Raw genomic sequence first — 13199 nt, 5'->3', positions numbered from 1 at the left:
TGATGATTCCCTGGATTTCCATGGTGTTTGTTGTTATCTCCCCTTTTTGTTCCTAATTTTACTAATTTGGGTCTTTTCCCTCCTTGTTTTAGTTAAATTTGCCAGGGGGTTGTTAATCTTGTTTATTTTTTCAAAGAACTACCTTTTTGTTTTGTTCATTCTTTGTATTTTTTGTCTCTATTTCATTAATTTGGGCCCTTTAAAAGTTTTTTCTCTCTTTCTACTTGCTTTGGATTTTGCTTGTTATTGTTTTTCTAGGAGTTTGAGATGTAGCATTAGGTCATTTATTTGAGATCTTTCTGTCCTTTTAATATATGCACTCATGGCTATAAACTTTCCTCTTAGGTCTGCCTTTGTTATGTTCCATAGGTTCTGGTAGGTGGTATTTTCATTTTCATTAGCTTCCAGGGACCTTTTGATTTCCTCTCTTATTTCTTCTTTGACTCACTAATGCTTGAGAATGTGTTATTAAGCCTCTAATTATTTGCATATTTTCTGCTGTTGTTTTTGATGAGTTTTAGTGCATTGTGTTCAGATAGGAGTCAGGGTTTATTTCTATTTTCTTATATTTTCTGAGACTTCCTTGTGCCCTAAGATATGATCAATTCTGGAGAAAATTCCATGGGCTGCTGGGAAGAATGTATATTGTGCTGTTGCTGGATAAAATATTCTGTGGACATCAGTTAAGTCCACTTGATGTACGGTGTCATTAATTTCTAGGATTTTTTTTATGGATTTTTTTGTTTGGATGCCCTACCTATAGGTGATAGAAGGATATTAAAGTCTCCCACTACTCCTGTGTTGGAATCTGTGTGCTTTTAAGTCCTTTAGTGATGAAATTGGGTGCATATAGGTTTATAATTGTTGTTTCCTTTTGTTGTTTTGCCCATTTTATTACTATGAAGTGTCCTTTCTTTATCTCATTTGATCAAATAAGTTTGAAATCTATTTTGTGTGACATAAGTATTGCTACTCCTGCCTGTTTTGGGGGACCATTTGCTTGTAAATCTTCTTCCAGCCTTTCACTATAAGCCAGTGTTCATTTCTGTCAATAAGATGCGTCTCTTGTAAACAACAGATTGTTGGATCTTCCTTTTTAATCCAGTTCACCAAATGGTGTCTTTCAATGGGAGATTTGAGTCCATTGACATTTAGTGTTAATATTGATTTATATGTGGTGATCCCTACCATCTTGTTGTTTTTTTGGTTAAGGATTTGATCGTGTGCAGCCAAATCAATGCTACTCTCTGATTACTTGTCTTTTCTTCTCCTATGGTTTGATGCTTCCCATCCTCTTGTGGTTTCGTTTGCTTTCATCTTCTATGTGCTGAATTTTTTGTAGAAAATATTTTGTAGACTCTTCTATAGTGGTGGCTTGGTGGCCATATATTGTTTTAGTTTCTGTTTATCATGGAAGACTTTTATGGCTCTGTCAATTATGAATGATAATTTTTCTGGGAAGAGTACCAAAGGCTGAAGTTGTTTTCAGTCAGTGCCCAAAATACCTCACTCCATGCCCTTCTTGCTTCTAATGTTTCCACTGAAAAATCTGCTGTTATTTTAATGGGCTTACCTTTATAAGTTATTTGGTTTTTCTCTCTTATAGCTCTCAATGTTCTTTCTCTGTTCTCTGTGCTTGTTGTTTTAATGATAATATGCTGTAGGGAGGTTCTGTTTTGGTCAAGTCTGTTCCTGTACCTGAAAGGGCAAAACTTTGTTGAGATTTGGGAAATTTTCTGTTATTTTATGAATATATTATGTAGCCCTTTGACTTGTACTTCTCCTTCTTCAATGCCCATGATTCTCAGGTTTGGTCTTTTGATGGAGTCGGTGAGTTCTTGCATATTCCTTTCACAGCTCTTGAGTTGTTTGACTAAGATTTCTTTTGTTTTTTTTTTTTTAACTTCAATTTATCTTTGAGATCTGAGATTTGTCTTCCACTTGTTCTAGTCTGCTGGTGTGGCCTTCCACTGTATTTTTTGTTTGACTTAAGGGACATTTTATTTCCAGGATTTCTGTCTGATTCTTTTTTTCTGAGGTTTTCCATATCTTTTTCCAAATCCTACTTTATATTTTGTGTTGTCATCTTTAATTCATAAATCTCTCTTTCTGTAGTATCCTTTGTTTCATTTAAAGTCCTCTCTGAGTTCATTTATTTGTTTCTATGTCTTCTCATGTACTTTATTTTTGGTGTCTTGAAAATTCTTGAGTGCATCTTGTACATTCTGGTTAACTATGTTTAATATTTTTCTCCATGAATTTCTCAGTGATATCTTCTAAGATTTCTTCTTTGAGGATTTTTTGGTAGGTGTCCTGGGTTCCTTATTGACATTTATCATTGTTTTGTTGGGGTCAGGGATGATATCCATTTTCTACATTTTCCACTGAATCTTGTATTGAATTATTTTTTTGAGGAGAGTGGTTTCTATCCCTTCTTCTGCATCCCATCCCTCCACTTGGTCCTATGCAACTATGTCCTTGATAGGCTCATTGTGGTTTTAATTGCCCATGTTCTTTCCCTTGATTTAATATTTGTGTTGCAACTGACTTGGTTGTTAGCTAGGTTAATGTGCTCTTTCTTTCCCTGGCCTGGGGGTGTAATTTAGCAATAACAAATTCACAGGTTGAATGCCAGACCAGTTTTTTACATATTATATAGAAAACCCCTTGGTGATAATATCTATAAACAATGGGAATTGGGGGGTAATGGTTGTTTGGCTAGTTATTTATTTTGGAGAATTGATAAAGTGGTGCTAAAAGTGGGGCTGGGCAAGAAAAGGGGTGGGTAGGGGAAGATGTTTGGGGGCTGCAGGGTTTTGTAGGCCTTATATGTGTTTGGGTGTACTTCTGTTGTTGTAGTGGTGGGTGCATGTGTCAGGGATTGCAGGGGATTGGGGTGTGTATAGTTGGTACAATAGGCTAGTCAGTGGGTGGTGAGTGTGTAGGAAGGAGGGGTAGTGTGGTGACAGGTTGGGGTAGCATAGAAGGGTGGGTGAATATGGGGGAAAGAGTGGATGAGGATGGGCAGAAAGAGTAGTTGGTAGGGAGAACAATGGATTGCAGCACAGGAGAAGGAGGGAAAGCGAAGAGGGTAAAATTAGGGATATGAGAATAATGATGGTGAAGTTAATAGTACAAGAATAATAATAATAATAATTAGAAAAAAGAAAGAAACACAATAAAAATCTCCAGTTTCAGGAACCACAGAATGTTCAGTCTTTTGGTATAAGTTCGGGAGTTATTTCTTAGGTGTCCAGTCCTGGTATTGGCATACAAGTGGAAGCTCTGATGTGCTCTCACCAGGTTACTGGCTTGTGAGTAGTATTTGGTCCTTCTGTCCACAATGTCAGTTGGATTCGTGAGGTGAGGTAACTCTGACAGTTTATGCAGGATGTTCAGAGCTGTTGTTTTAACCAGGCAGCAGTTGTGTTGTCCTTCACCTGCAGCCCTGTTCGTCAGCTCTTTCCACAGCAAGGTGGGGCAATTTAGTTTTGAATGCTGCCCTTTGTTCCAAAGATCAGCTCTGGGATCCACAACTTGCCCTGTTTGGGAGGTTGGCCTGTTGCCCAATGCCTGTTCTCAGCCTTCATTGCTTTACCCACATTTCCTCACTGAGAGTTTGGCACTGAGAGTTTGGCTCCTTGCTCCATCCCCACCTCTGTTGTCAGTATTAGGTTACAGTTTGCTGTTTATATTTTTCTCTTTTGCTGGGGGGGCATTCAGTCTGCAAGGGACTGCACTGGATGATTTTTGTGGGTGATGGGTAGGGAAGTTGCACATGGTACGTGATGCTCATCTGTTCATTCTACAGTTTTATGCAAGCAGCTTTGGAGCCGGTTGGTGGGGAGAAATGGTGCCGCTTTTTTCAGTGTGGTGTAGCATAGGGAGGAGTTCCACAGGCTAGGAGTCCAGGATATCACAGAGTTTGATTCTGATTGATGCTCTGTCTTTGGCTTGTTGGGAGAAAGAAAGAAAAAAAAAAGAGAAAAAGTCAGAGACCTTTTTTTCCCCAGGGTCAGAATTGCCTTGCTGGCTGTGCCACACAGGATTTTCATGGCTGTTAGGTGCAATTAAAGGTAGACTTAAGGGTCAGTCTTTGAATTTTATCTGCTTCTAATGTGATGGTGGTTACTATCTTGACTAGAAGCTTTCTATATACCAACAATGAACAAAGTGAGAAAGCATATAGGAAAACAATTCCATTTACAATACCCTTAATAAAAATCCAATACCTAGGAAAAACCTTAACAAGGATGTGAATGACCTTAACAAGGATGTGAATTATTACAAGAATAATCTAAAAGAAGAAATGTCCCGTCCTGCAGGACACATCAGCGTGGGTAGCGAACCTAGAAGGGGAAGAATGAAGGGACAAGAGACACGAAGGAGACAGCAAGACAGGAGTTCTGATCAAGCTGCAAAATTTTATTGTTCATACAGGGGTATTTATGTGCTGAGGGAGTGAGGGGTATGAGGAGGTGCAGGCTGGTTGGCTGGTTCTGCTATAGGGTGCCCGTTCGTGCCGGCGGCAAGGTAAACTCCCGGAAGAGAAGCAGGGACGGCGCCATCTTGTGCTGGAGATGGAGAAGTTGGGACAAACAACCGCAAAATGTTCCAGGGCAAGGTCAAGACAGAATGGCTCACAAAGGGAGCCTTGTCTCCGACATTTCCCCCTTATTCTTATACAAACATGACCAGAATATGTCGGCTTATTGAGAGGGGATGACAGAGGCCCAGTTCCTCAGGGTGGAGATCATTTTTGCTTTGTAAGCAAGCGTCCTTGCTAAGTTCTCAAGAGAATCTCCTCGGCATGTTTTTTGAGGAGGCGGATTTTTTAGGAGCATGCCAACCGCCATGCACCAGGGCATGTCATACAGAGGTCTTGGGTCTGGGGATCCTAGGATCCACCCTCCTGCAGTCTTACCTGCACCCTCATTTAGAAAAGCCTTTATGATCACTCTCCCTGGGTGCTGCCTCCCCCAAGCAGAGGGGCCCAGTGGAGGAGGGCCCAATGGGCGATGAGTGGTCAAGAATGTTATATAAGAAGAGGGGGTGGCAGAGAGAAAATTTGGAAACCCAGATGGAGCATTTAGCGAGTTTCTATTGAAAGGAAGGTCTCAGGAGCACGGTCTTCCATATCCAGGCGATGATAATGGACCTGTATAGGCTTAGAGGCTAAAGTGTTAATTTGTTCTTTAATGAATTGTATCAGCCTGTTTATAATGCAGGGCCCTATGATCACAATTAAAAGTAGACCTAGCAAGGGGCCTAATAGTGGAAGAAGGTAGGGTAGAATTCCATTAAGCCCAGTCCAGAGGGGGTTTTCAAATAGCTCCCTTCGTCTCTTTTCTAAATCTTCTTGAAGCTGTTTAATTTTGGTGCGTACTATGCCTGATTTATTGGCATAAAAGCAGCATCTTTCCCCTAAGGCCAAGCAGATACCTCCCTGGTTGGCTGTTAGCAGATCTAAGCCTCGCCTGTTCTGAAGGACCACTTCTGCCAGGGAGTCTATTTGGTCCTGTAAATCCTTAATGGTTCCAGATAGAGTTTGTACATCATTTATAAGTTGTTGAGATAGGCGACGGTAAGAGTGTATAGCCATGCCTAAGCCAGCTGTACCTGTGCCTATAGCTGCTGTTATTCCAAGGCTGGCAAGGAGCGGTAAGGCTTGTATTGCCCGTTTATGTCTTTTAATTAAGGTGTCTAAGCTAGGAATGGGCAGAGGTTCATCTCCTGAGACAACAGTAATATCTGGGAGTAATAAGGCAACAACACAGCCACCAGTCCAATTTGCTGGAAGCCTGGGGAAGGCTGAGTTTCCTCCACACAAAAAAACTGTACCGTTGGGGGGACAAAGAGCTGGGGTGGGTGAGGAATAATTTAGAACTGATGAGCAATTTCTAAAAGAACTAACCCCAACGTCAATATCATAAGAATTATTTTGCATCCTGCCTTGAAGGCATACTGTAGGTGCATCCATAGGCTGTACTTTAAAGGGAAGTCCAGATTGGCAGGTATCCTGATTATTTACGGTGGAGTTAACAGGTATTGCCATGGGCATTATTGCTCCTGTGGTCATGCAAAGCCAGCAATCCTTAGCAAGGGTGGGGTTGGAAGTGTTAAGCAAGGAGAAGGTACTTCCCAAAATATCTAATGTATTGGGATCTAAATCTGGAATCTGAGATTTAGGCAACATTAAGGGGTGATATGTGAGTTCAGGGATTTGGGGTTTTAAAAGCTCGATTATTTGAAGATGTTTGACAGCATCCGTGGGTCCTCCACCGTCAGAGACCCCTGTAGGAGGGCGGGAAGCCGTCTGCATAGCATTTTGCCCAATTTTAACAAGTTTTAAAGTACCATTATCAAAGGGTGCACTTTTGAGAATGTCATTAATCAAGTTCCAATAAGAAAAGGCAGTCACAGGGACCTTTTCGGGGCCAAGAGATTCATAATAGTCTTTTAAACAGTCTCCGACCCGGAGCCATCTTTTACCATCAATGGTTCCTTCGAGAGGAAACCAAGGACATAAATCTCCTATGTAACAAAATAATGACCTCAAGTCTTTTTTCTTAACACGCGCCCCTCGTGTCTTGAGGGCCTCCTTGAGGCCTGAAAGAAACAAATCATGTGACGACACTGCTTGTCCCAGGGTGGGTCACTCACCGTTCGCCGTCCTCACTCTCCTCCTGGATCTGTCTCTCGGTTGCGTTTGCCGAGGCGATCGCGAACTCTGCTTGGGCCCAAGCCTTCCCAGAGGACGGTGTTCTCCCCGCAATCAAAGGAATAGCTACAGCCACATTGGGCGCCAGATGTCCCGTCCTGCAGGACACATCAGCGTGGGTAGCGAACCTAGAAGGGGAAGAATGAAGGGACAAGAGACACAAAGGAGACAGCAAGACAGGAGTTCTGATCAAGCTGCAAAATTTTATTGTTCATACAGGGGTATTTATGTGCTGAGGGAGTGAGGGGTATGAGGAGGTGCAGGCTGGTTGGCTGGTTCTGCTATAGGGTGCCCGTTCGCGCCGGCGGCAAGGTAAACTCCCGGAAGAGAAGCAGGGACGGCGCCATCTTGTGCTGGAGATGGAGAAGTTGGGACAAACAACCGCAAAATGTTCCAGGGCAAGGTCAAGACAGAATGGCTCACAAAGGGAGCCTTGTCTCCGACAAAGAAATACTACAGGTAGTCAATGAGAATTTTATAGAGATGATACTGGATATGGTCAACCAAAATGTACAGGAGACACTCAAGAAATTCCAAGACAACAAAAATAGAGAATTTGAAAAAGCACAAGAAGAAATAAAAGAAACCATAAAAGCACTGTATAAACACCAAAGTGAAACAAAGAACACGATTAATAAAGAGATAAACGAACTCAGGACAAAAATAGAGAACATTAAAGAGGAAACGACCCAGGATATGGAAAACCTCAGAAAAAAGAATGAAACAGAACTGCAAAACAAAATGGAAGGCCAATCGAGCAGAATACAACAAACAGAAGACAGAATGTCAGAACTCGAGATGAAATGGTAATTAAAGGAAAAAAACCGAAGAACTATTAATTAAACAACCCAAGACCTGTGAAAAGAAAATGCAAGAACTCACTGAATCCATCAAAAGACCAAACTTGAGAATCATGGGCATCGAAAAAGGAGAAGAGGTGCACGCAAAGGGAATGCGCAATATATTCAACAAAATAGTAACAGAAAACTTCCCAAATCTAGAGAAATCTATTCCCATGCAGATGCAAGAGGCCACCAGAACACCAAACAGACCAGACCAAAATAGATCTACCCCACGGCATATTATCATTAAAACAACAGATACAAAGAACCGAGAAAGAATACCATGCAAAGGTAAACCCATCAAAATCACAGCACACTTCTCAACAGAAACATTAAAAGCAAGAAGAGCTTGGGGTGAGATATTCCGGGCACTGAATGAAAATAACTGCAACCTCAGGATACTCTACCCAGCAAAACTATCATTCAAAATAGATGGAGCTATAAAAGTCTTCCATGATAAGCAGAAACTAAAACAATATGTGACCACAAAGCCACCACTACAAAAGATTCTTCAAGGGCTTCTGCACACAGAAGGTGAAACCCAACATAACCATGAAAAGACAGGCAGCACCAAACTACAGGAAAAGAAAAAGCAAGAAAGTAGAGAGTAACCTCAACTTAGGTACACACAATCAAACCTTCAAATAACTAAATGACAGGAATCACCACATACCTATCAGTACTAACACTTAATGTTAACAGACTTAATTCACCCATCAAAAGGCACCATTTGAAGAACTGGATTAAAAAGGAAGGAAGATCCAACAATTTGCTGCTTACAGGAGACCCATCTCACCGACAGAAATAAGCATAGCCTCAGGATGAAAGGCTGGCCCCCCAAAACAGGCAGGAGTGGCAATACTTATCTCTGACAAAGTAGCCTTCAAACCTACATTGATCAAACGAGAAAAAGAAGGACATTCCATACTAATAAAAGGGGAAATAGACCAAAACGAAATAACAATTATCAACCTATATGCACCCACTGTCAATGCACCCAATGTCATCAAACATACCCTGAAGGACCTAAAAGCATACGTTAACTCCAACACAGTGGTTGTGGGAGACTTTAACACCACATTATCATCAACAGATAGGTCATCCAAACAAAAAAATCAATAAAGAAATCCTAGATGTAAAATATACCATAGATCACATGGACCTAGTTGATGTCTACAGAACATTTCATCCAACCTCTACACAACATAGATTCTTCTCAGCAGCCCAAAGAACCTTCTCCAAAATAGATCATATCCTAGGGCACAAAGCAGCCTCAGCAAATATAAGAAAATAGAAATTATACCATGCATTCTATCTCATCACAATGCAATAAAACTAGAACTCAACAACAAAAGTAAAGACAAAAAACATGCAAACAGCTGGAAACAGAATAACTCCCTGCTTAATGAACAATGGGTCATTGAGGAAATAAAGAGAGGAAATTTAAAAGTTCCTGGAAGTCAACGAAAATGAAAACACAACCTACTGGAACCTATGGGACACAGAAAAGGCAGTCCTGAGAGGAAAGTTTATAGCCCAAATCAAAGACCTAATGATACATCTCAAACTCCTAGAAAAACAAGAACAAGCAAATCCCAAAACAAATAGAAGGAGAGAAATAATAAAAATAAGAGCTGAAATCAATGAAATAGAAACCAAAAAAACCATGCAAAGAATTAATGAAACAAAAAGTTGGTTCTTTGAAAAATAAACAACATCGACAGACCCCTGGCAAACCTGACTAAAATGAGGAGAAAAAACCCAAATTAGTAGAATCAGGAATGCAAAAGGGGAGATGACAACAAACACCATCAAAGTCCAGGAAATCATCAGAGACTACTTCGAGAACCTATATTCAAGTAAATTCGAAAATCTTAAAGAAATGGACAGATTTCTAGATACTTACGATCATCCAAAACTGAACCAAGAGGATATTAATCACCTGAATAGATATATAACACAAAATGAAATTGAAGCAGCAATGAAGCGTCTCCCCAGAAAGAAAAGTCCAGGACCTGATGGATTCTCTGCTGAATTCTATCAGACCTTTAAAGAAGAACTGACACCAACCCTCCTTAAACTGTTCAACGAAATAGAAAGGGAAGGAAAACCGTCAAACACATTTTATGAAGCCAGTATTACACTTATCCCAAAACCAGGCAAAGACCTCCAAAAAGGAGAACTACAGGCCAATCTCCTTAATGAACATGATGCAAAAATCCTCAACAAAATAATGGCAAACCGAATTCAACAACACATCAAAAAGATCATTCACCAGGACCAAGTAGGTGTCATCCCAGGAATGCAAGGGTAGTTCAACATACGAAAATCAATAAATGTAATACAGCACATCAACAGAAGCAAAGACAAAAACCACTTGATCATCTCAATAGATGCAGAAAAAGCCTTTGATAAGATCCAACACCATTTCATGATAAAAGCTCTAAGAAAACTAGGACTAGTAGGAAAGTACTTCAACATTATAAAAGCTATATATGACAAATCTACAGCCAGCATTACTTAACGGAGAACAACTGAAACCATTCCCTCTAAAATCAGGAACCAGACAAGGATGCCCACTATCTCCACTCCTATTCAACATAGTACTGGAATTCCTAGCCAGAGCAATTAGGCAAGAAGAAGGAATAAAAGGAATACAAATAGGTAAAGAAACTGTCAAAATATCCCTATTTGCAGATGACATGATCCTATACCTTAAAGACCCAAAAAACTCTACTCAGAAGCTTCAAGACACCATCAATACATAGAGCAAGGTAGCAGGATATAAAATCAACATAGAAAAATCATTAGCATTTCTATACACTAATAATGAAAAAACTGAGCAAGAATATATGAAAACAATTCCATTTACAATAGCCTCAAAAAATCAAATAGCTAGGTGTAAACCTAACAAAACATGTGAACAACCTCTACAAGGAAAACTATAAACTTCTGAAGAAAGAGATTGAAGAAAAATACAGAAAGTGGAGAGATCTCCCATGCTCATGGATTGGTAGAATCAACATAGTAAAAATGTCTATACTCCCCAAAGTAATCTACACGTTTAATGCAATTCCCATCAAAACTCCAATGACATTCATAAAAGAGATTGAAAAAATCTACCATTAAATCTATATGGAAACACAAGAGGCCACGAATAGCCAAGGCAATACTCAGTCAAAAGAACAATGCTGGAGGTATCACAATACCTGACTTCAAACTATATTACAAAGCAATAACAATAAAAACTGCATGGTGTTGGCACAAAAACAGACATGAAGACCAGTGGAACAGAATAGAGGACCCAGATATGAAGCCACACAACTATAACCAACTTATCTTTGACAAAGGCGCTAAAAATATACGATGGAGAAAAGACAGCCTCTTCAACAAAAACTGCTGGGAAACTGGTTAGCAGTCTGCAAAAAACTGAAACTAGATCCATGTATATCACCCTATACCAATATTAATTCAAAATGGATCAAGGATCTTAATATCAGACCACAAACTCTAAAGCTGATACAGGAAAGAGTAGGAAATACTCTGAAATTAGTAGGTATAGGTGAGAACTTTCTCAATGGAACCCCAGCAGCACAGCAATTAAGAGACAGCAAAGATAAATGCGACTTCATAAAAAAAAAAAAAACAAAAAAAAAAAGCTTCTGCTCAACAAAAGAAATGGTCTCTAAACTGAAAAGAACACCCACAGAGTGGGAGAAAATATTTGCCAGCTACACATCAGACAAAGGACTGATAACCAGAATATATAGAGAACTTAAAAAACTAAATTCTCCCAAAATTAATGAACCAATAAAGAAATGGGCAAGTGAACTAAACAGAACTTTCTCAAAAGAAGAAATTCAAATGGCCGAAAACACATGAAAAAATGCTCACCGTCTCTAGCAATAAAGGAAATGCAAATTAAAACCACACTAAGATTTCACACCTCACCCCTGTTAGAATAGCCATCATCAGCAACACCACCAACAACAGGTGTTGGCGAGGATGCGGGGAAAAAGGAACCCTCTTACACCGTTGGTGGGGATGTAGACTAGTACAACCACTCTGGAAAAAAATTTGGAGGCTACTTAAAAAGCTAGACATCGATCTACCATTTGATCCAGCAATACCACTCTTAGGGATATACCCAAAAGACTGTGACGCAGGTGACTCCAGAGGCACCTGCACACCCATGTTTACTGCGGCACTATTCACAATAGCCAAGTTATGGAAACAGCCAAGATGCCCCACCACTGACCAATGGATTAAGAAAATGTGGTATCTATACACAATGGAATTTTATGCAGCCATGAAGAAGAACGAAATGTTATCATTCGCTGGTAAATGGATGGAACTGGAGAACATCATTCTGAGTGAGGTTACCCTGGCCCAAAAGACCAAAAATCGTATGTTCTCCCTCATATGTGGACATTAGACCAAGGGCAAACACAACAATGGGATTACACTATGAGCACATGATAAAAGCGAGAGCACACAAGGGAGGGGTGAGGATAGGTAAGACACCTAAAAAAATTAGCTAACATTTGCTGCCCTTAACGCAGAGAAACTAAAGCAGATACCTTAAAGCAACTGAGGCCAATAGGAAAAGGGGAACAGGTACTAGAGAAAAGGGTAGATCAAAAAAGAATTAACCTAGAAGGTAACACCCACGCACAGGAAATCAATGTGAGTCAATGCCCTGTATAGCTATCCTTATCTCAACCAGCAAAAACCCTTGTTCCTTCCTATTATTGCTTATACTCTCTCTACAACAAAATTAGCAATAAGGGCAAAATAGTTTCTGCTGAGTATTGTGGGGGTGGGGGGAGAGGGAGGGGGTAGAGTGAGTGGTAAGGGAGGGGGTGGGGGCAGGGGGGAGAAATGACCCAAGCCTTGTATGCACATATGAATAATAAAAAAAAAAAGACTGGCTTTTATCCTCTTAATAACATTACCACCATTACTACTCAGCCTACAAACATCTAAGTCTACAAAATTGTCCATATCTCTTCATGGTATCGAGAAAGTGGTAAAAGCCAATAAAGAACAAGGCTACAAAGAAAAACACAGCTTGGTGGATGACAGTTTCCTCAGGAATAATGTGAACATCAGCACAGAGGAGGAAATGGGGGGACTGAACTTCAGGGTGCTGAATGTTATATTTCCATCTGGGTATTTACACTCGATATACTAACTTCTCAATAAATTCCACTGTAAAATTTCAGAGATGATGCTCATCCTAAAAAAACTTGGCCACGGAACAAAACAGATTTCTGTATGTCTTTTTGTCACACAACTCCTGAGGAAAGAGACAGCTTTACGCATTCATAAAACTCAAAATGTGATAAGAGAGCAATTTCTGACACTAACTGTACAGGACAGCCAAGCGATGGACACCACAAATATGAAGGCATGGCACACACAAGTATATCCACAAACTTGAAGCTCCAGCTACAAAAGTCTCATCTCCTCTCTCCTCCAGCAGGAAGGGCAGCTGTGAGTGAAGGTACTGGCAAGAAGAAGTCGGCCCTGTTCCTCCAAGATCCTGATGAAATTTTTGTCAGCGTCCTGTTAAAAAAATGAAAAATTTAGTCATTAAAACATCCTGCGATACTTAGTAACAATGTAATTTCATT

General features: G+C 40.2%; 1 protein-coding gene across 1 annotated transcript in view; it reads right to left on the bottom strand.

The window, feature by feature from the left end:
* Nucleotides 1-4404: 4404 nt before the first annotated feature.
* LOC141415496 (uncharacterized) overlaps nt 4405-13199 on the bottom strand; it is a 31285-nt gene continuing 22490 nt past the window's right edge. Inside the window, exon 4 of the mRNA XM_074052207.1 lies at nt 4405-13131. Within this exon, the coding sequence (XP_073908308.1) occupies nt 13124-13131 (8 nt within the window). The 3' untranslated portion in view covers nt 4405-13123. The remainder of the gene's footprint in view (nt 13132-13199) is intronic.

This window comes from Castor canadensis, chromosome 13 (genome assembly GCF_047511655.1).
Source record: "Castor canadensis chromosome 13, mCasCan1.hap1v2, whole genome shotgun sequence".
NCBI classification, from domain to species: Eukaryota; Metazoa; Chordata; class Mammalia; order Rodentia; family Castoridae; genus Castor; species Castor canadensis.
Note: the sequence above shows the minus strand (reverse complement) of the source record. Positions and strands in the feature narration are given on the sequence as shown.